The 24,907-nt window shown below is 35.1% G+C and overlaps 1 protein-coding gene across 1 annotated transcript in view; it reads left to right on the forward strand.

Annotated features, from left to right (window-relative positions):
- Window positions 1-24,907, forward strand: part of LOC126966330 (lachesin-like) — a 136,237-nt gene that overhangs the window by 101,894 nt on the left and 9,436 nt on the right. Inside the window, exons 3-5 of the mRNA XM_050810320.1 lie at window positions 6,035-6,141; window positions 13,988-14,173; window positions 17,263-17,455. Coding sequence (XP_050666277.1) covers window positions 6,035-6,141; window positions 13,988-14,173; window positions 17,263-17,455 — 486 coding nt within the window. The remainder of the gene's footprint in view (window positions 1-6,034; window positions 6,142-13,987; window positions 14,174-17,262; window positions 17,456-24,907) is intronic.

Consider the following 24,907-nt stretch of genomic DNA (forward strand, 5'->3'; position numbering starts at 1 on the left):
GTAAAGTTTTATAGTATGTTGGTTTTGTTAGGTCTTTAGGAAATAAGCGATACTTTTTGCTCCAAATATAAGTATTATTTATCAAATATTATGCACCTAAGAATCTTCCTCTTCAAAATCCTTTCCTCTTGGATATTTTAATATAGGTTAAACATGTTATAAATTTGAAACTTTGAAGCGCATGTCTCTTATTATGTGTCACACTGATTTATCATACTCGTGATAGGCAACATTACAAGACGCTGTGCCACCCGTCTCCAACGAATATATATGGCCTCTTCGATGCTCAGAAAGATGGGTCATTTCACTGGATTTATAGACGTACCCCGAAGAAATTGCAAACGTGAAAATTGTTTCGTACAACTCAGATAAACATTGTACCCTTAACATTAATAAAGAAATTTAATAGTAAAATGCCTCATAGCAAAGGTTCTACCTAGTTCGAGCTCCTGTCTTCCAACTGTAGTTTAACATTTTAAGAATAAGTATTGCTATACTTTTGTAACTATACTACATATTGGGAGAATATACGTGATGTTGATTTGATTTGATTCATGAAACATTACATTACCAGAATATTCCAGAGTATTCCTTAGTTTAAGGGTTTCTTGGATTAATGAGTCTATGTATTACTGAAATTGTCATACTAATATTCTCGTGGACCACCTCAAAAAATTTACTGGTTTCTGTAAACAAAATGTGGAATGGGCTTCCTTGTTTTCGGGAGGAAACCACATGGGTACATTAAAAAAAAGCGCGTACACCTTCCGTAAAGGCCGGCAATGCTTCTGTGATTCCTCTGGTGTTGCAAGAGAATTTGGGCGGTGGTGATCACTTAACACCAAGTGACCCTTACGCTCGTTTGCCATTAAAAAAACTTGTTCGTACATTTCTACTATATTCCCGGAACTCGTCAAAGCATGTGAAGATGATCTTATTGACTGGTAAACATTGCCAACATCTTGATATATTATTTGTAATGTAATGTTTGATTGTATAATTAGTTTTAGATTGATTTGTTTGTTGTTTTGCTGTGTTTGTTATTCTTGTTTGTTTGTAACTGTCGCATTAGGTAATACCTGTAATGATAGTTGCTACATAGCAGATTTTTTATTTATCACACACATGTGTGATAAATAAAAAATCTTTTCTTTCGAAACCAGAAACTGTTTTCATGGATCCCAATGTACACGCCCTACGGGAATAATAAAAAAGTATTTCAGAACCTGATACATAATCAGAATAACAGCAAGTACATTTTCATTTGTAACTTAGAGATAAATAAACAATTTGTTATGTTTTAAAAGTGATAACCCTCACTTCTGGGTTGAATTACACAAATAAAACTGAAAACAAAATTTTATGAACGATGTGGGACTCGAACACTCGCGTTTCTTGCGAGCGCTCCTTTTAATTGAGCCAACCGTTCGAGTGACGTATCGTTGATAAAATCTTGTATGCTTTGTACAACTCTCAGGTTGAGGCTTCATCTACAGGATCTACTTTACAGTTGATAACCTGCTCAACCCCAATATTTGAGTTAACTATTTTAAGATGAAATTAAAATCTTTTCCTACAGTAATAAAACAATTTATAATAATATGGCATAAAAAGCTTTGCTCTGAAATACCGGTGAACTTTACTATTTCTGGAAAAATAACGTCGCATTTTGTTGTTTCCAGACTAATGGAATGAAAGAAGGACAAAGCTCTCATTCATGATATTATATTTTAGCATTCATTCAGTAGTTTCAAAGGTCTTATATGTATGATATTATGTAGAACATGTGCCAAAATTTTGCTATGTTTGCTACAATAATTCAAGACTTACGTAATCTGACTATTAATTGGTAAGTGGTTGGCCTGGCCAACTGTGGTACAATTATTGTAAAAAATAATCTATTTGAAAATGGAACACTCCAAGAGAATTTTGTTCTATTGTTGCATCGTTTCGAAGAGGTCTTAAGATATACGAAGTGACTATTTGTACGGATACTGGATGCATAAAATAGTATTTATTCGTACGTACTAAATATTGTATTCAATTCTTTAAATAGGCCCTTGTTCACTAGTAGGTCCCAAAGACAAATTAACACTGTTAATCACAACGCACGAGCCGAGCGTAGCGGGCCGCGGCAGCGGATTGCGAGTACAAGAACTAAATAGGCCCTTGTTCACTAGTAGGTCCCAAAAACAAACCACAACGCACGAGCCGAGCGTAGCAGGCCGCTGTAGCGGCGTGCCAGTAACAAAACCTAATCGGCCCTTGTTCACTAGTAGGTCCCAAAAATATATTTAATTAATAATAAATTGTTTGACCTCTACCCATATAAATTATTATAAATTTTTCGAACAGTACCCGTATAAATAGACCATTGGGAGGCTCCCTTGCACAGGATGCCGGCTAGATAATGGGTACCACAACGGCACCTGAAGTGAAGCAGTAATGTGTAAACATTACTGTGTTTCGGTCTGAAGGCCGCGGTAGCTAGTGAAATTACTGGGCAAATGAGACTTAACATCTTATGTCTCTAAGAAATATTGGTGCCATTATTTTTATCATTATCTCTGTGGCTAAGGGAAGCAAGATAGTTGCCAGAGACTTCAATTAGCATTTGGTGATAAGGTTCCACCCTGTTACTCTGTGTATTCCTAGTTAAGTGAATATAGACGTGAATGTGTTATCTCGGTGACGATTTCCGTAAAGATCCCCCGGTGATTGCTGTAACCAAAACTAATATTGATGCCATACGACAGCTGATTGAAAGCAAATTTGAACTGTATGGGGTGTTTTATATCTATAGACCAGGGTCGATAATTTCTGAAACTAAAAAAAATAATAGTACTATAAAATCCATTGGCAAAGGAAGAGAATATAAGGTAACTTCATCAAATTTCGTGGAAAAAAAACCAAAACTGAAACTTAGGTTGAACTGAGGTTATGTGAAAAAAGTTTGAAAACAAAAGTTGTAGATCTCTTTATTAGACACAACTTTGCCATTTAATTTTTTTCCATAGGACTTGTAGTTTCGCTGAAAATAAAGATAAACCGTTTTTTAGTCTTCAACACTTCCTCACCTGCAGTTTGGAAGCACTAGATGGATATTGCATGATTCAATGTATGTCAAGTTAAATATATATTAACTTCTTATTCAGACTTTTTTATAGAATAGGAGGACAAACAAGCGTACTCTCTTGCCTTTTTTTGAAGGACCCCATGTCGTATAAACCCGGAAACACTGCACAAGGAAGTTCATTCCACAGATTTGTAGTACGAGGAAGAAAGCTCCTTGAAAAACCTCACTGTGGAGGACCGCCACACATCCAGATGGTGGTTTCGTATTCAGATTTCCATCATTTTATTTTAATAAAAGAGAAATATTCGTAAATTGCAATAATGGTAAATATAGGTACGAATCGCTTAATTTCAGTAAAGTCAGCGCGAGTTCATTAATAATACTTAACAAACTTATTAGTAAAGTGTTGAATTACGAACACAAACCGTGTGTTGCAAAACGTTTCTATGTTCTCAAGTGCAAATGCGGCTGACAGCACAGCAAGCGAAGCAAAGCAACTTTGTGGTGACAGCCCTGATAAGCCCGCACTCACAAACTTGCCAGACTTCCAACACCCGTCTTTTTATTTTAATAAAAGAGAAATATTCGTAAATTGCAATAATGGTAAATATAGGTACGAATCGCTTAATTTCAGTAAAGTCAGCGCGAGTTCATTAATAATACTTAACAAACTTATTAGTAAAGTGTTGAATTACGAACACAAACCGTGTGTTGCAAAACGTTTCTATGTTCTCAAGTGCAAATGTGGCTGACAGCACAGCAAGCGAAGCAAAGCAACTTTGTGGTGACAGCCCTGATAAGCCCGCACTCACAAACTTGCCAGACTTCCAACACCCGTCTTACGACGTTAAACAAACAATTGTTGCTTATTGTGACATACACTGGCCTCGTTTCATCCTTCCTGATGATTGATTCAATACTATTATAGATTATTTACTTTAGCACTTATGTTATCTATAAATATTAAGATTTATTGCTTAAAGTATTTTGTTTAAGGTACTTAACAAGTTATTTTTTAAAAATACTGCTGTATTTAAATTATTTTATTTGTGGAAGCGAGTTGATCACCCCTGGCCTATAATTATAATATCCCCATTATATCGATGTTAGAGAAAAGACTAAACATCAGGAAAAACATTAATGTTAAATTTATAAATAATTAAAGATTACAATGATAAGGAACGAATGAATGAATATTTAGATACAGCTTACAGTATTTTTTTAAGTTTTAGTAACTTAACAGGTTACTTTTACATAATACTGCTGTACTTAATTCATTTTATTTACCCCTACCCTATTATCATTGTACACATTATCCCTAAAATATAGACCAAACTTAAAATTTGGATAAACATTAATTGTTAAGAGATTCACCAAATTTGTACAATAATTATATTAAAAAAATAAAATCACTTACTAATTTCGCAAAACTAAAGTTGATAAAGTGAATTTAAAAAATCTGTTACAAAATTAGCTGCTTCATCGGCTTCTATAACAGTATCAAATTACTTTTATATGATCGCCTCGCCTGGATTGTTAAACTGAAAAGAGTAGTCAATTTCGTAGACGTCCATTCTTGGCGTCAAAAATAGTTCATTCACTATTCCATTTCTTCTGATAATAGGTTTGATTATTCGGTAATATTTTTAAATCGGTTTTTATTTTAATGCTACTGGATTGCAGAAGGTATGTTGCAATAAAATTCGCCCTGAAGTGGATCCAACTGGCACTTTTTCGTATCCAATTTCCAATAATTGATGTGTGGAACTCTTTGCAGTTGGATATCTCTACTTCATGTCAACGTTTTTATATGGTGCAGTAAAAATTTGCCGGGAAAAATGTTATGTATTACAAGTAAGCAGTGTTAATAAAATGGTCTGTTGTTTCCAAGCCAATCTTATAATAATCGATCGAGTTCCTCTCTAGTTATATTTTGTCTGTGCATTAATCGAAAAACATAAATTTGCATCCCTGCGACATTTTTCCGATGCCAGGTGCTTAGCAAATATTGCAGATGGGTGAATCAATGAATTGTATATTCAATGTTGATTTTAAACTAATATAAGTATTTCCCACAGCAGCTATTCCAGCTGACGCAAAAAGGCATTGTCTTTTTTAATCGAATTGTTGTAAAATCAACTTTATTAAGTACGATAAACCATTTCTTCCTGCTCATGCTTATAGAATAATGTACATCTAATGGGCTCTATATTTTGTATTGTATTTTTAATAAAAAAGGAGGAAGTTCTCAATTCGTCGGTATGGTTTTTTTATATTATTATTCGAGATCGATGCAGATCGATTCGGTAATAGCATTTCCAATTGATTTAAAACTTTATTTTCCAATTCCTGCAAAAATGCAGCACCAATAAAAGCCTAAGAAAAAACAAAAAAAAAAGTTATAATCATGTAATGAACGTATTAAGAATCGATGATATTATAAAATTTAATTTCAAAAACTTTGTAACACAATAAAAAACAGTTTGTTCATCCTATTGCGCCATCGACTCTTATAATTTTTTTTAAATAAGGGACGAGGCGAGCAGGACGTTCAGCTGATGGTAATTGATATGCCCTGCCCAACAGAAATTACAATGCAGTGCCGCTCAAGATTATTGAAAAACCAAAAAATTCTGAGCGGCACTACAACTGCGCTCATCAGCTTAAGACATAAGATGTCAAATCTCATTTGCTCAGTAATTTCACTAGCTATTGCGCCCTTCAGACCGAAACTCAATAATGTTTACATAGTACTGCTTCACGGCAGATATAGGCGCCGTTGTGGTACCCATAATCTAGCCAGCATCTGGTGCAAAGGAACATCCCACTTAGATTACTCTTATGCTTTGCCTCCGTTTCGAGTCTTTAATTTCTTACGCTAAGAAACTTTTCTTCTTTGGTGTAGGAGTCTGAGTATTTGTATTGTGATTTTGTACTGAGAATAATTTTTATTATCAGGTGGTGTGGAAGTGCCAGAATTCGGCGAGCCCATCGCGAACTTAACAGTGCCCCTTGGAAGAGATGCGACATTCAAATGTATCGTCGTCAATCTAGGAAATTATCGGGTAAGAGGAATTATATTATTATGTATTTTTATGACGGCCATCAATGCATATAATACATAGTCTTGCCATAAATACTGAAACAAAGAAAAAAAATCTATTGCAAGTAAAATTTATTAATTTTACAGTGTGTTACGCGTATGGAGAGTTTTAAAAATGGCATTTGGCTCCATACTTTCTTTGTGTAATGCAATCATAGCGATTCGGTTCTCTTTATCAACCCACTCCATTTTAATATCGAAAAATATTGTACAATGCATTGGCGCTAAAATGAGAAAACTCAATGAACAATCATATAAAAATTACAGATCCAAATTCAAATGTAATCACTTCGCAATTACGATCACGTTATAATAGCTGATAAGGTATGAAATTTCCGTTGTATTGTAATAGGTACTTCGAATTGACATAGAACCTTCATGGTTTGAGATTTTTGAGCGAAACATTTTTCACATGGTACCTATGAAGTTCTTCTTTTTAAAATCTGCAACATTCGATTATTGACTTTCAGTTATTTTTTTATTGTGACAAGAAATGTGGATACTTCGAAAATTCGATTGATTTTTGAATACGAGTTCCGACGCGCAACTATCGCGGCAGAAACAGTTCGCAATATCAATGTTGCGTTTGGAGAGGGGACTGCTAATGAACACACAGTGCGATTTTGGTTTAAACGCTTTCGTGATGAAAACTGAAAAACGAACCAAGTGGAAGATGTGTGTAATGTAGAATATGTGAAAAACACAGGTGAATAACAATAAATTGAAAGAGATGCTGGAAGCCGATCCGAGCCAAGCTAACCAGGAATTAGTGGCATGGTTTAACGTAACCTTTCCAACAATATTGACATTAGCGTCAAAACAATAAAATAAAAAAATATGAAAATTGGGTGCCTCGTGATTTGACTGATCTGCAGAAAGAAACGCGTGTTGAAACTTGTGTTGCCTTGTTGAATCGATACAGAAATGAAGGAATATTCGATCGAATTGTGACATGCGACGAAAGGCGGATTCTTTACGATAACAGTAAGCAAAAAATGCAATGGCTGACCCCATGCCAAACGCCGCAACAGTGTCTTAAAGCAAAGCATACCAATAAAAAGGTAATGGTAACTGTTTGGTAGTCTCAGCATGGCGCTATTCACTATAGCTTTCTCTGATCTGGTAAAGCAATAACGGCAGATGTTTTCTGTGCCGAACAATGATAGCAAAACTAGCAGTGAAACAGTCCCGACTCATGAATTCACCATTCACAATTTTTCACCATTATTACTACATGATAACGCGAGACCTCATACACCACGAGAAACCGTTTTAACTCTACAGGAACTGCAATTAGAAACCATGCGTCACCCTCCGTGCTTGCCAGACCTTGCTCCAACGGACTACCATGTTTTTCGTGATATGGACAATTTTCTACATGATAAAAAGTTTGCTTCTCAGGAGGCAGTAGCAAAATGCTTTCATACAGTTTGTCGAATCTAGATAATCACAGTTCTATCGCAAAGGCATAAATGACCTATAGGTTATAGGTTATCACGGGCTACTATCCGCAACTCGACGACTATGGCGCGCCTATTTTGCGTGGTGAGGTGGGCAGCTAATCTTGCCATCCCAGCTCCTCAAGGTAGTTAATCAAACCTCTGATGTCACCCATGACCTCGGGGAGAGTCCTCGGTGACCCCAGGTGTTTGGCCCGGTAAGTGGCCACACTCCTACACTCCAGAATGATGTGTGCGGCCGTCTCTTCTGCCTCCATGCAGGCTCTGCACAGCGGGCTGTCGGTGACACCTATACTAAACAGATGTTTGTTAAAAGGGCCATGGCCCGTTATAACATGGGTTAATTTACGTAATCTTTGGCGTGGGAGTTTTAGTAGCTTGCGAGAGAGCCTGAAGTCTACTTGGAGTAGGGCCTCTTTTGCTTGTCTACACCCTCTCACTTCCGTCCAGTATTTACTCTGGAATTCCTTGGTATGTTCTCGTATGACCATTGTAGGCCATCTAGAGGGGAGGGGGACGATTGGATCTGGTCCTATTGCTATCATCTCCGAGCCTTTCCTGGCCAGTTCATCCGCAACATCGTTGCCGCGTGAGTCACTGTGACCCTTTATCCATTGAAGAGTTACCTGGTTGCCATTTGCACGTAACTCCGTCAGATACTGGTGACATTCGTATATTAGCTTTGAGGTGATAGTGTTGCTTTGTAGAGCTTGTAGTACTGATTTGCTATCTGAGAGGATGCGGATTGAGTAATCCTTTACCTTTCGTGCCAAAGTAGCTGTGGCCGCTTCTATGATACCAATGCACTCTGCTTGGAAGACAGTGTTCTGAGCTCCTAGTGGTGCGGCTATTTTTATATTTAGATCTTCCGAGAACACTCCGTATCCTGTACCAGATCTTGTTTTCGAGCCATCGGTGAAAATCCATAATTTAAAATTTAAAAACAAATGACCTATTAGATGGCAGTAATTTATAGGTAATAATGATAATTATTTTAATTAAATAAATATGTTAATTAATTTAAAAAAATGAATTATTCACTACAAATCGGCAATTTCATACTTTAAGCCCAAATAAGAACATAGTGTCTGAGATATATGATCCGATTTCCGTGACTCCTATTTATTTAGATGCAGAATGTTTGCCATTTGGTCCCACAAAAATTTGACATAGTTTGACCCAGTAGTTTTCATTTTATAAATATTTTTGTTTACGATGTTGTAATTATAGTTTGTGTACTGCTTTTTAGGAGTTTTTCATTTATATTGATTATATATTATTATGAAAAACCAATAAGTGGGACTTAGTCTACCTATCATTCATAGCTAACAAACATTCTTCACGATATTTCAGTGTCTCACAAGAACGTGAAATAGAGGATCTATATTCTTTAAGGCACGCGGACCTTTCGTAGGCATACGCTTGCTGCAGGTATTAAAAAAATTACTATTTAATATATGACAATAGAAAGCAACAAAATCTTATAGTTTATCTGATTAATGACACTAAAAAGTAACAAATAATAATGTGAATCAAACCAAAAACGTTATTTAGAAAGTGTATTAAGAAAATTTAACATGCAAGATTGTAAACCAATATCAACCCCTATTGATCAAAACTTTAATACAAAAATATTGGAAAATAAAGAGTGCAGTGATAAAAATATTGAAAATCAATGTAGACAGATAATGGGTAGTTTAATGTATGCAGTCTTAGGAACAAGGCCAGACCGATGTGTATCAATTTCTATACTTTCTATGTGTGTCTTAAGATATGTAAAATATACTTTAAACTTTAAGTTAATATACAAATGTAATAATGTGTCGTCATTGATAGGCTGATTGACAGGGTACTGTGATGCAAACTGGGGGGGAGACTTACAAGATAGAAAATCCACCACCGGCTATTGTTTTATGTATTCAAATTGCTTAATTTCATGGTGTTCTAAGAAACAAAGTTCAGTGAGTCTCTCTTCTACGGAATCAGAGTACATAGCGTTAAGCTCAGCAGCAAGCGAAGCATGCTGGTTGCAAAACTTGTGTCAAGATTTTGATATTCATACTGATAAAATAACAATGTATTGTGATAATCAGTCTGCTATTACAGTTGCAACAACCACATGTGTATAAAGGCTGAAACATATAGACATAAGGTATCATTATATAAGGGAACTTGTAAATAAAGGTAGGATTTCTCTGAAATATGTAAGAACTCAGGATCAGGTGGCGGATATGTTCACTAAAGCATTATCTAAAGATTTGTTACATAAGTTTTCATGTATGTGTGGTATGTCCACCTGATAGTACCTATTACTTTTATGGTGTCTGTTGTTATCTACTTAAAGAAAATTTTCTGGTTTTTGAAAAATTGTAACTTGGTGTAAGCTTTCCATTCCATATGTGTTAAAGTTAATTAAAAGCTTGAATAAAGTAAGCATTGAAGGGGGGTGTTAAAATATGTCTATGAAATAGTACTTGTTCTCTGTACGCATACTGTTAAATCTACGTAATCCCTTAAGACTTTGTCAGAGTATAGACAATGCATACTTTATAGAATCTGTTCTCTACTTTGTCCTTCACCCTAATGGAAGCTACACAAAGATCACGAAACTCTTGTTAAATAAGTTATAATTAAAAATACATCTTGCATAAAAACAGTTTACTAATTTCAATCCTAATATATAAAAAAACTACGTTTAAAAAAACCGTCTTCAAAAACTCAAAAGTATAAAATAACTTAATAGAGATTTAATTTAATACACCTCTTATGCGAATCTCATATCTTTAATATTAATAAAATACTATTATTTGTATGTGCTACCTATTGATAGGTTTGAAGTCGGTGACAAGCCAAATGTTATAAATAGCAGGTACCTACACTCGCCACGCGTGACTTTGAGCGGGATAGCTTCGTCTAGAACCAAACAACCCAAGCGGGCAGGCACCGACTTAAGTCCTATTAATAGGTAGCACATACAAATAATAGTATTTTATTAATATTAAAGGTATAAGATTCGCATAAGAGGTGTATTAAATTAAATCTCTATTAAGTTATTTTATACTTTTGAGTTTTTGAATTCGGATTTGTAGTTTTTTGTTTGACGTAGTTTTTTTGTAATCTCAAGTGCTGACCAATCAAACGTTGTTTTCCATATAAATTAAGTACAGCGTACCCGCTCGCTGTCAGTTGCTTGTCAGAATTATTAAAATATTTCAAAAAATATTGTTTCCGAATAAATAATCACAAACGTTACATTATCTTTCTCCGAAACACGCTGCATCTTATGGTATAAGTATCATTCCGCTCAGTTCAGAAGTTTTTCGAGTATAACGAACAAAAACACCGGCTCTCCATTCATTAGTATAGATGGTAATGTTAAGTATTTTATATATAGTCGTAAGATTTTTTTTTTTGAATGATATATTAAGTGGTAGGACTCCTTCGATTACTTAAATTGGTCCGGCATCGTAACCGGTACAGTCAGTATTTTAATAAAATAATTTTGTGCAATGGACAGCGCAATATATCAACGAATATGGTCTGCGAACCATGGTCGAACTTATGGTTAAGCTATTATTGTGTTTCGAATTGAAGGGTGCCAGAGTTTGTGAAATTATTTGGCTAAAGAGACATAATATTTTTTTTATTTATTATTTATAACCGCTTATAAAATGCTCACAGAATACCTTTATTTATGGATGATGCATCTGTACTCAATTTATATTTACTTTTTTTACTTACTCGTGTAAGGCATTGACTATTTGACGTTTCAGTATGTTTGTTGCATCATTTTACATATTATATTGTGATTGAAATGATTTGTGTATCGATGGAAATGTAAGTAATGATATAAAAGAGTGGCAATGAGTTTCTTGCTACTTCTTCTCATTAGCTCAACGCTTTACGAAGTAGCGGTAGATTCAATGACCTACATGAATAAAGTGATTTTGTGTTTGAGCTTAACATCTTGTGTCTCAAAGTGACGCTCGACAATTGCGAGGCCGCTAAGAATTTTGAGTTTTAAACAGTGGAACTGCATTAAAATGGTTTATGTTTGCCTACCAATACCTATCTATTAATCCATTTAATTTTAAAACGATAACTTATTTGCACTAACCTCTTCTGTGAATATTCTAACAATATATCGAAAAGCTGTTTGCCGTGGTTTGCCGGGTCGTCTCCTTCCCTCAAATATGTACGAAGGGATCGCTGGCTGGTCCATGCGTCAAGTCGTGAGCTAGGTCGACCTGTTATAGTTAATAATCATTGTATTTGTTGGGTGCTATTATTAATTATGACAGTAATCACGACCATCATGTTCACGAAGCATCCTTACACAAACAATGAATTCAAGCTATAAAGGTTAATGTATCATATTTGCATGATAATTTATATTTATACAGTTTATTCTTTATTGTTTTTTTTTAATATTTGACATTTTAATTGCTTTTATCTTTGAAGACGATTCATCTGTTGGATGCACCTTACAAACCAATTTGTTTTGCATATAACAGCCATTGTAAAATTGATTGAAAAGAGTGGCCGTTGAGTTTCTTGTATGTTCTTCTTACGAACTCTACTTTTTCCGAATATATTATGGTAGACTCAGTTATTTAAAACAAATATTTATAGTAATGATTCAAAAGCGCATAGTTTAAGCCTAATTGAATAAAGTTTATTTAAATACGACTTTGACTATTCAAGTAAAAAATAATCTAAAATAGGCTTAATGTCAGATTTTGAATTATTCGTGATCCCGTGTATTAACCCTTATTATTATTGTTTTAATAATAAATTTGTCATGAAGTAAAAATAATAATATCTGCTTTAAATTTGAATCTATGAAGTTGAAAATAAAAATAACTTTTAAAAGAGATCTTTGAGTACTCTTCATAAAGACCGTGATCTACAAATAGATATGAAAATGACACTGAGACACTCAAGTAGGACGGAATACTTTTCTCTGCTAGCCCAACTTTTAACTAAACTTTTGCCCTATATCGCTATTGATAAATCCAAGAATGCTCTATTGATTTATATATCAATTTTATTAGAATTATGTACTGAATTTAAATATTTAAACAACATTTCGCCTTTCAGAAAGGAGAATGAAGAAATAATATGTTTTAGTGCAGTTCTTATTAATATTTGAAGAAATATTATATGTAAATATTCAGTATAATTCTTAAACAATTTGTTATGTTTTAAAGTGATCACCCTCACTTGCAAGACGGATTTCTCAACTCAATTTCCTAATATGAAAATATTTGGGTTCAGCAGGTTATCAACTGTAAAGTAGATCCTGTACTGTAAAGAGATGAATCCATAACCTGAGAGTTGAATAAACAAAATTTATCGACAATACGTCACTCGAACGGTTGGCTCAGTTAATAAGAGCACCCGCACGGAACGTGAAAGGTCGCGGGTTCGAGTCCCGCATCGTTCATGATTTTTTTTTCAAATTTTATTTGTGTAGAATAATTCTTTATCTTTATGTTTAATACAATTTACCTTCAATACAACATTATATATTTCTATACTTTTCATACTACCACAATTTCTATGCTTCGAGGTCAGATATTTTTAGTGTTTTGTGCTCTCGTTATATGATAACTCTGTATCGAATGTAGGTAATCACTTCAGCGGTAAGACGTTCACTACTGAACAAAGGCCTCCCCAAAGATTTCCATGACGATCTCTGCTGCGCTGTGCCCATGCAATATATTCCGGCTATCTTGACTAGATCATAGGATCCATCCACGTTGGGGGCCTACCAACACTGCGTCTTCCAGTACGTGGTTGCCATTCGAGGACTTTTTTTACTGCCCTAACGGCCATATTATGTCCTTTGAGCTATGTGCCCTGCCCACTGTCACTTCAGTTTCGCTATCATCGATAAGTTATCAGTTATTATTGTTAGTCATCATCATCATCAGCCGGAAGACGTCCACTGATGGACAAAGGCCTCCTCCAAAGTTTACACGATAAGCGGTCCTGCGCGGCCCTCATCCAAAGTATTCTGGCTATCGTGACCAGATCGTCGGTCCATCTTGTGGTGGTCCTACCAACACTGCGTCATGCAGTACGTGGTTGCCATTCGAGCAATTTCTGCCCCACCGGCCATCTGTCCGTCAAACTATGTGCCCTGCCCACTGCCACTTCAGTTTCGCAATCATTTGGGCTATGTCGTGACTTTGGTAATCCTACGGATCCCCTCATTTCCGGTTCAATCTCGCAAGGAAACTCCGAGCATAGCCCTATCCATTGCCCTCAGAGAGACCATGAGCTTTCTGATCAGGCCCATTGTTAGTCATTGCATCAGAATTAAATATTGTATTTCCGCAACAGGTTGGATGGGTGAAAGCAGACACAAAGGCTATTCAAGCCATTCACGAACACGTTATAACTCACAATCATCGTGTGTCCGTGTCTCACACTGATCATTCCACCTGGTACCTTCACATCAAGAACGTGCAGGAGGAAGACAGGGGGCAATACATGTGCCAAATTAATACAGATCCTATGAAGAGTCAAGTAAGTCACAGCTTAATAAATACAATGAGAATATTAAAATAAAACACTTTTAAAAGGATTAAAATCGTTTGTAATTGTAACTGCGTTTTTATATTACATTTTGCATAAATTTTAAATATTTATCACTATTTTAAATTACTGTCAGTAAATTTTGTCAAAAACCATATGTCTACAGCTACGACGCAACAAATGGCGCTAAACCTCACAATGACACCTATGGTAAATACTATCATGACTTATCTCAACCGCAGTCCCTCTGAAAACGTGCCCTGGATGCCCCGTGCCAAGGTCACAAAACGTCAGGGTAACTAAAATAATAATATAAATTTAACTTTAACTTTAACGCAAAAATACAGGCGTTTTAATCTTTTAAAAAGTGTTTTATTTTGTGTCATAGGAATTATTAAGTGTTTGAATTATTATGAATTATTCTTTAGTGCTCAAATTTGAAGCGCGTTTATTACGTTAGAAACTTTGACCTTTTTTTTTTTCAAGAATACTATTAATCACTATTATGGAATACCCTATTCCATAATTGTGATTTAAAAGTTAAAGAAATCAGAATTGCTTGATGGCTTTACAAAAAGTGGCTATGGAACCATCGGTACATACCCTATGTCGAATACCATAGAAGAACGGGCGGCCGCGTGCTGTTAAAAAGAAACTATCTGTTAATGCTGTTACAGAAAGAATTCCCCGAATTCTTTCGCTTATCACCAAACCTGAATCTGAAGGTTGATGCTTATCAATATATTGTCCCCTAATCAATCTTTACCAAGAAGCGGACCCTAAAAGCTTGTCGTCCCGATACTTCAGTAAAAGTATAGAAATATACTTTTCACCGATGCATTTTTTTTTAAATTGAAGAGAGCAACGGTGCATGCTCCGACTTAAAACCCATAAACGCTGGTGTCCCGCAAGGCTGTGTGGTATCCCCTACGCTGTTTCTTCTGCATATCAATGATATGCTGCAAATCAGCAATATTCATTGCTATGCAGACGACAGCACGGGGTATGCTTCCTACACCGGCCGTGCCAACTTGTCCCGGGATAGCGTCGACGAGAACCGGAACAAACTTGTGTCTGAAATCGAGACTATGATTTGCAAAGTCTCGGAATGGGGCCGACAAAATTTAGTCCAATTCAACCCCAAGAAGACACAAGTTTGTGCGTTCACCACTAAAAAGTCTCCCTTTGTCGTATCCCCTCGATTCGAGATCACTCCTCTAACTGCCACAGCCTGTCTCTACTTGGCACATACTTGGCGTCGATATATCGAGGTTATATCGACGTTCAGTTCCGTGGTCACTTGGAAGAGAAGGCCAAACTGGCCTCTAAAAAGCTTGGTGTACTCAGTAAGGCGAGACAGTACTTCACTAAAAGCCACCGCCTGCAACTTTATAAGGCGCAAATTCTGCCTCACATGGAGTACTGTTCTCACCTCTGGGCGGGTGCTCCCCAGTACCAGCTTCTTCCATTTGACGACGATCAAGTCATCTCCGATCGGCTTGATTCTCTAGCATTGCGTAGAGATGTGGGTTCTCTCTGCATCTGCTGTTCGGGTTGATTCCAGCGGCCGAATTCCACCATCGGACATTACGTGCAAAGTACCATCCGCATCACGTAGACGTCTGGCATTCCACAACCGCGCGTTTTCTTCCAAATTTCTTGCCTCGCACAGCCACTTTGTGGAATCAACTACCGGCAGCGGTCTTCCCGAACAGATACGACTTAGGGACCTTCAAGAAAAAAGCATACTTAAAGGCCGGCAACGCATTTCTTGACACACCTGTTGTTGCGGATGTCCATGGGCGGTTGCCTCACCTCTCCCCATCCCGTGAGCCGCTTGCCCGTTTGCCCCCTCTCCCATATAAAAAAAAAAAATCAATTAAAATATGGAAGTTCATAGCTCCAAAGAAGCTTCACAAGTGATCGATACAAAATTGTAAATCTACTTTTTAAATGTTTTACTCAGCGTTGTATTCATAAAGTATTAGTATTGTATTTGTTAAATATTTTTATTAGTTAGTTAAGTAAATATTGTATCACTTTCATAGTTTTAATATTGTGAAAATGGTTCGCCCGTATATGATAAATAAATAAAGGAATCTCTTATAAATCAAATAAACACGAGCCACAGTAAAAAAATCTAAAGTATGTTTTGGACTCGGGAACAATAGTATAAGGTATACTTTTTTATATATTTAATATTATACGCGGAATCCCAAAATTTTTATGTTTTATATTATTATCAATAGAATATGTTTTAAATGCATTTAAACTAAATAAAATACAAGGTCTTGAAAATATGTTTAAGTGAACAATAACTTGTAAAGGTTTACAGTACGTATACTGAATTAGTAATCATATAAAGCTGTTGTCAAACAGTCGCCTGCGATAATTATATTTGAATATAGAATCAAGTATTCCAAATGCAAACTGTTTATGTTTACAAAGACCTCATCAGACATTGACGAGAACATACAGAAGTATGTACAATATAGCACAGAAAATCGATAAGCATAACTAGTGAAAGAGGAATTAATGTACTATTTTTTATATTCAATCAACTTAATATATAAATGCATGGTATTGAACTTTACTTATTTATTTATTAGGTTTATTTTCAATCACTTACAATAATACACACAAATATAAAAAGTAGAACTAAAAACTAGGAACTAAATTTAGTGATTACTTACAAATAAACACAGCACAGAAATAATTAATTTTAGGTATTATAATATATAATAAGTTAAGAATTAAACAGTAACGAAACGAAATAATTGTTTATTATAACGATTTTATTACATATTAACTGTATTTTTTTTTAAGAATAAAAAATGATAATTTGGAATGGTTTCCAAATAGATATATTGGGTATCAACTCTTACGAGCTTGTTTAACTTAAAAGTTTGTATTCGATTGAAAAGCTGTTACGAAATTAAAACGACAACTGATTTTGATTGCAATTTGATTTATTATTTGCGAGCGTATATAAATAAATTTTATCAGTTTTGTAAGGTTATTTTTATATTATTAACGAAAATGGTGCTAAATATAATTTGGTTTTATCTAATATATTTTAGATGGGACATCTAGAAGTTGTAGTTCCTCCTGATTTCATCCCTGAAGAAACATCAGGTGACACAATGGTACCTGAAGGTGGTACCGCCAGAGTGTCATGTAAAGCTCGAGGAATCCCACCGCCCAGGGTAATGTGGAAAAGAGAAGATGGACAGGAAATAGTAGTCCGGGACCAAACGGGAGCTAAAAATAAAGGTGTGTATTTATACCAAACACTATATCTTTAATTGTATGACTCACTAGCTTAGGTCTAACCTGTACAAATTCATATTCAAACTTATAACAATCTAAGTTAGGCTGGATTTAATTACAAGATAAGAAATTAAAACAGCCTAAATAAAGGCATGAAAGAGAATCTTCGATAATTTGACTCTTGAACATGACGGTTCCCTGCTAATGAAATGAAAACAATGAAGTCACAAAATATTAATTAATATTTTGTGTGAAAATAACAACACAATTATTCAACTTCACCTTCAACTTCAACTTCCTTTTTACTTCAACTTCCACTTCAACTTCAAGTTCTACTTGTTCATACTCGTACTTTACTTATGTTATGCGTGAATAAAGGTACTTAAAGGTACTTGCTATCAATATACTGTAAGCGCTTAAAGTGATTTTGGTTATAACGCAACACATACCAAACAATATACTAATGAATAATTATATAAAATTAACTAATAATTTATTAATGAGCACCGCAACGTCAAACGGGAGCTACTGATAATCAGTGCTGTGACCAATTGTCACAGGTAACCTGAGTAGCAACCCTTTTGACACACACTGCCACACAGCTGCGAAATATTTCTGAAGACTTCTTTATTTGAGGAGGTTCTCAATTTGATCGGTATTTTTTTTATGTATGTACACTGATTAGTCTGAGTTTTATAATCCAATTTACGTAATTCTTCTTTAGTTCGATGCGGAATAGATGCCATTTGGTCCCATATTTTTTATATTTTACATAGTTTGGGCCAGTAGTGTTAATTTTATGAACATGTTTATGAAAACTTTTGTCCACGTGGATGATATAATTGTTTTATGTGAACGGCTTTTTTAGGAGTTTTCATTCAGGATGATTATATATTATTATTAACTAAAGGTAAAGATTTGCATAAGAGGTGTATTAAATTAAATTTTTAGTTGTTTGATAATTTTCAGTTTTTGAAGTCGGCTTTTTTAACGTATCTAGGTTTTTTATCTTAATTAAGTCTAGTTTAGTTTTAGTTATATTCATGTTCCGTGTTTTAAAAGTTTTTTTTTGTACGTATGCAATGTTTTATGTGTGTGCCAAATAAAATATATTGTTATTATTAAACACCTGCCAACTCATTCATAACTTTTCAATGTCACTACGAAGAACATTTACGGACTTACAATATGTCTAAGTGTCTTCAATCAGTCCCACAGCTTGAATCAGACCTGATGTTGATTTAAAACTCTTAGATTGACTGTGGTGCGTATACTGTTGTTAAGAAAGACTATATTTGAAGCCTTAATGTACAATCATTTGTATTCATAAGTTTTGTAGCAAGATGATTGACTATAATGTATATTTCTTTATTATCTGTTGGGATTTTCAGATAGTAATAAAAGGAATTTATTTTCTCAAAATTGATTGCTTTAGAATTCTTTTTGATGTCATTTCTAATATTCTAGACACTACTACCGCTTCGGAAACAAATGCCGCTCTGAGACAGAAGAAGCGGCGCTAGAAACTCTCCCAGCATTCTTTTTTTTGCGCTCTTTTTGATCAAATATATGCTATTGTCATTGCTATTGCTATAAAATAATGATAATCTACTCCCAGTCTGTCGGATCGCTTAGATGTTCAGCTGTGGAGTAATAGGATTTACGATTGAGCCATTTTGTAAAAAAACATTTAAATTTATTTATAGATAATCCCTGAACATAGGCTGGGACTTTATTATAAAAGTGTATACATTTACCCTTAAAGCTATTATGTATCTTATGAAACCTACTAGAATTAGCTACAAGCAATCCTTTATTTCTCTAGTGTTACAACAATGAAAATCACTATTAAGAGCAAAAAGGTATGGTATTCCGACTTCCGTTTGAACTATGACCCATTCATCAGGACCTTTAGTGACTTTGATAGGTTTTGATTTCTTCTTCGTAGTTGTTCCCTCACTGTTAAAGATCTCTTCAGTGAGTGATATGTGAGTGTTAAGTGACTCTTAGTCAATGGTGAACAAGCTGTCTCCATAGGTTTCACTCCGTCACCTGGAGAATGCGATGCTTATGTGGATTTTCAGGTTTTCGGACATAAGATCTGAGCACTGTTTTAACCTTTTTTTGTTTTGATTTATCTGCGGTGTATATCACGTTTAAATGGCCACTATTTGATTAATAAAGCAAGATTCTTTTTAGCTTTACGAGACATAAGATTTATCGTTTTGTTAGGATTTTATGTTATTGCATTGTATTTTTTGTCGAATTAAGCTTAAGGCATCTGGATAATAATGGTGTTGACTCACGAACAATGAAGTTTGTAAAGTCGATAAGAACTGAAAACCATTGTGAATGAACTAGTATATATTTAATACTTTTACTATATTACCAACTTACGTTGGTATAGTCATTGTATGACAATTATAATACTCGTGTAGGATTAATATTATTTGAGAGAAATAATTATTTAACCATTCAGCTAAACAAAATTGACTTGAATCAAAGCTCTCATAAGATCGAAACATTTTACTTGCAAAAGTGAAGTTGGTAATGTTTCTAGGACATTGTTTCGTAAATAACATAATATAATGTAAAGGTAGGTTGGGTGGGACACAAGTAACGTAGTCGATAAAATCAACATTCTGACACGCAATTCTGAATAATAGTGATTGAAGGCGACAGCTCACGTTCGAATAATTTTCAATAATTACATATTCAAGGAGCTTTCTTCCACGTACTACAAAGCTGTGGAATGAACTTCCTTGTGCGGTGTTTTCGGGACGATACGACATGGGTACCTTCAAAAAAAGCGCGTACACCTTCCTTAAAGGCCAGCAACGCTCCAGTTATTCCTCTGGTGTTGCAAGAGATTGTGGGCGGCGGTGATCACTTAACAACTGGTGACCCGTACGCTCGTTTGTCCTCCTATTCCATAAAAAAAAACACAGGCTGTGATAGATAAATATTACCTAACATCTTATATTATATTTTGTTAAACATTGTAACTAATTGTCAACAAAATTTCAGTTAAATACAAAAAAAAATGTAAGATTGACAGTAAAATATGAAACTATAAAAGACAATACCTAAATGGATCAAATTCGTGGAGCTATTTGTAATAATTAAATAAGTTTTACAGATATTTAAGAACTTTAGTTTGAATAAAATTATAATAAAACTAGCTGTCCCGGCAAACGTTGTATTGCCGATATTAAAATCGCGATACAAAAGTAACTGTTGATCGTAGATGGGTGAAAATTTGAAGTTGTATGTATTTTTTAATGCTGACTCATAATCAAACAAATTTTAAAAATATGTCAAAAATATTAAAAAAAAATTGGCGTTGACCACACTTAACATTTAGGGGGATGAAAAATAGATGTTGTCCGATACTCGGACCTACCCAATGTGCACTCAAAATTTCATGAGAATCGGACAAGAAGTTGTAAAGGAGTTGAACTACAAACACCGCGACATGAGAATTTTATATATTAGATATAAAATTCTCATGTCGCGGTGTGTATAATGTTTCACTGAGTAAAGAGCAAAAGACAATATATTATGTCAAAAATATAAACGGAAGGTGCGAAATTTATACTTTAAGAATAGGTTTATGATTGGTCTCCGCTGCGCTCCATCTAGATACCGCAGGCGTAGTCGCAAATTGCAGCAACTATATTACGTCCAAGTGGGCATACTCGAGCCTGTCTCGAATAATGTGTAACACTGATGCCGTTCTGTTAAACTTTGCTAATAATGGAAACTAAAATGCCGGGTTGCGTAGTAAAACTAAGTAAGTATTTTGTATTTTATTAATTTCAATGTAAAATAACAGCGTATGTTACAAAATTTGAAGGATGCCATTGACTGTCAAGATGCCACCATGCACACAAGCATCTTATAGTTGCCGTTTTATAAAAGCTATTGTTTTTAGATGGTGCTGTATCTAGTTGGAGCGCAGCGGAGACCAATCCTTAATCTAAGACATTAACAGTATGTCGTAACTACTGATATAGTGATATCGCACGGTCGGCATCTAGCACTTTTTCGAAATTGGCGTCCATTTAATCCGTAACACTGCGACCAGAGCTAGGTGTATTTTGATATGAAAATATCCGGATTGAAAACCCTTCAACCATTTTTGTGCTATGCTTACTAATACTGTTTTAGGTGACGTTCATAAACGTCATAAATCTTTTCTTCTTTGTATTAAAATTTAAAAATGTGTCGAATTTCTCTATTAGGTCCACTCATTTTGACAGAAAGAAAAACAAATGAAAATGATAGGTGTAAACAACAATGTACCTACAAATTTGTTTATTTTTTTTAAATGTAACATTTTTAACGTCGTGAAAACCAGCCAGTTTCAAATAATACAAATGAGAAAGAGATGCATTTACAAGTTTGTACATGTTCGCGATGAACAAAAGAAAGATTGATATCTTCTTAAACATTTATATTTCGTCTATCTTAACAGGATTAGATAAAATAGTTCTTGTGTAGTTGAGATGTCGTGTGCAAGTAGTTGAAGTAGAAGAGTAAATGAATGAATGAATGTTGTATTTGCCAGATAGATGAAGGATGAAGTATGATTGACAGAGTAGGTAAATAGAGTAATACTAGAGTAATTGTTTGATAGGTTTAGGTGTATGACTCGATATAATAATAAAATTAAATTTTGTCCAGTCGATGATAGGAAATCTGGCGTCGACAGTACATATTATGTGATAAAACTAAGAAAAGAGAAAAGAAACATACAAAAACAACTGCTTTTGAAGTCGATTGAAGTTAAGTCCGATCATTATAATTAGCTTTTTTTAATGTAAATAAGGGCGAGTAGGACATTCAGCTGATGGTAATTGATACGACCTGCCCATTACAATGCAGTGCCACTCAGAATGATTGAAAAACCCAAAAATTCTGAACGGCACTACAACTGCGCTCGTCACCTTGATACATAAGATGTTACGTCTCATTTTCCCAGTAATTTCACTAGATACGGCGCCCTTCAGACCGAAACACAGTAATACTTACACATTACTGCTTCACGGCAGAAATAGGCGCCGTTGTGGTACCCATAATCTAGCCGGCATACTGTGCAAAGGAGCCTCCCACAGGTTGTTAAGCTTGTTTAAGGTAATTTGAATAGGATAAGGGCAGCATTGTTTTTCATAATAATATGTATTTAACACGAATGTCTGTGCGACCGCATTTGTGGACGACAATGAAGTTTGCGGGCACAATTCTCGGGATGAGTTTTGCGTCCAGTATTGTTTAAAGTTTGTCGTAATTAGTACAGTTCTGCGCTGAATAGACTTCTAGGTCTCGTTCGTGCGAAAACTATGACACCTTTGTTATAAACTCACAAATGTGTAAACTCAAAAAACCTGTGCCAGAAATTACACCTTTGCTGAACTTTGCGGTTACAACTAAAAGTAGATACATATCTGGCGACGAGATAATTACGTAGGTCACACTAAAAGTTTTGCGTAACTTAAAAAAACAACATGTTCTAACCAAAATATTATTTTTATTGCTTTTCAAAATACTCTCCTTTATATTTTAAACATTTTTTCATGCGATCGAACCATTTTTTAGAACAGTAGGACCACAGATCTGAAGGTATGTTTTCTACGTGCTAATTGAACGCTATGACTGCCTCTTTGGAATTGGTAAAAGTGAAACCTCTCATCAAATCTTTGATTTTGGGGAAAATACAGAAATCACAGGGTGCTAGGTCAGGGCTATGTGCAGGATGGGTGACTAGTTGTACTTTTTCGGAAGCTAAAAATGGCTTAGTTTGTTGGCCGTGTGTGACGAAGCGTTGTCATAATGTAGGAGAACGCGGCATTTTGGTCGTCTTTCTCTAACTTTTTTTAACACTCTGGGTAAACACATGGTAGAATACCACTCAGCATTAACACTCTTTTGACCTTCAAGTGGAATTGTGCAGATGGGACCGTAGTTGAGAAAAAAAATACGATCATTATTTTAGCAACGTTTCTCGCCAGTCTCACTTTTGTTGGCCTGTTCTCATTTTCAAACATCCATTCACAAGATTGCGGTTTTTTCGGGTTATAAACAATAAATCCAAGTTTCGTCTCCTGTGACAATGACCAGCATTCCACGCGAGCCCGCTTCTGCTCTGCTGTCAGTTCATGAGGGATCCAACGTCAACAAAGTTTCCGCACTTTCAATTCTTCGTGTAAAATTTTCTGAATTTGACTCATACCAATCCCCAATAGTCCTCGAATTGTCTCATAGGTAATCCATGGGTTTTCTTCAATTAGCCGCTTAACAGTAGCCACATTATTTTCGTTGACGGCAGCTGAAGGCCGCCCTTCACGAAATTCGTCATGCAACGAAATCTCTCAAATTCAGCAAACCATCGCCTCACAGTGCTAAAGCAAGGTGCATCTCTCCCAAAAGCATTTTAAAGACGAGATGAACAGTTTTGCGGACAGAGAGAACTTTTAAAATCATAAAAAAACATCGCTCTAAAATATTTTCGACTTAATTCCATTTTCGTATCGTACATGGAAATATGATGTATGATAAAAAAAAATTGACAAATGATTTCCCGCCAATTGTTTTTTTTAATCACTAAGAAGGTTGCAACGTTCCAAAAAATATAACATTCGAAATTCAAATAGTTCCCCTTAGCTAGAAGTGCAAAACTTTTAGTGTGTCCCATGTATAATGTACCGTTAGTGTTATTAGTTTTGGTTATATCATTTCTAAAATTGATAAGCCTGTGCTTAATTTAGTTGAAATAATTAAAACCACATCATCATCATCATTTCAGACGACCACTGTTGGACAAAGGTCTCCACCAAATATCTCCGTTGGGCGACGATAAGTCCTGCGCTACCCTCATCCTAAAAACCCGCTTTATGAACGATGTGGAACTTAAGCCGGCGATCTCTTGGTGGAGACACTACGAGAAGTCACAGGTTCGAGTACCGCATCGTTCATAAATTTTACTTACAAATTTAATCTGTGTGATACCAGCCTTACTATCGGAATAAATTTTTAATATAATAGCTTATGCTATACTCATGATATTGAATAGTATATAAATTAATTAATTAATAATAGTATATTATTAAAAAAATTGTATATTAATATGATACCAGAGCATTGTCGATACAATATATATTTTTTTATGACATTAAGGGACGAGACGAGTACATTTCAGCTGATGGTAATTGATACGCCCTGCCCATTACAATACAGTGCCGCTCAGGATTCTTGCAAAGCCCAAAAATTCTCTATAATTGCGCTCGTCAGCTTGAGACAAGATGATAAGTCTCATTTTCCCAGTAATTTCACTAGCTACGGTGCCCTTCATACCGAAACACACAATCCTTTCACATTACTGCTTTAAGGAAGAAAAAGGCGCCATAGATTATGGGCACCACAGCGGCGCCTATTATTAGGTAGCCGGCTAAATTA

The sequence above is a fragment of the Leptidea sinapis genome, chromosome 10 (assembly GCF_905404315.1).
Source record: "Leptidea sinapis chromosome 10, ilLepSina1.1, whole genome shotgun sequence".
Lineage (NCBI taxonomy): Eukaryota > Metazoa > Arthropoda > Insecta > Lepidoptera > Pieridae > Leptidea > Leptidea sinapis.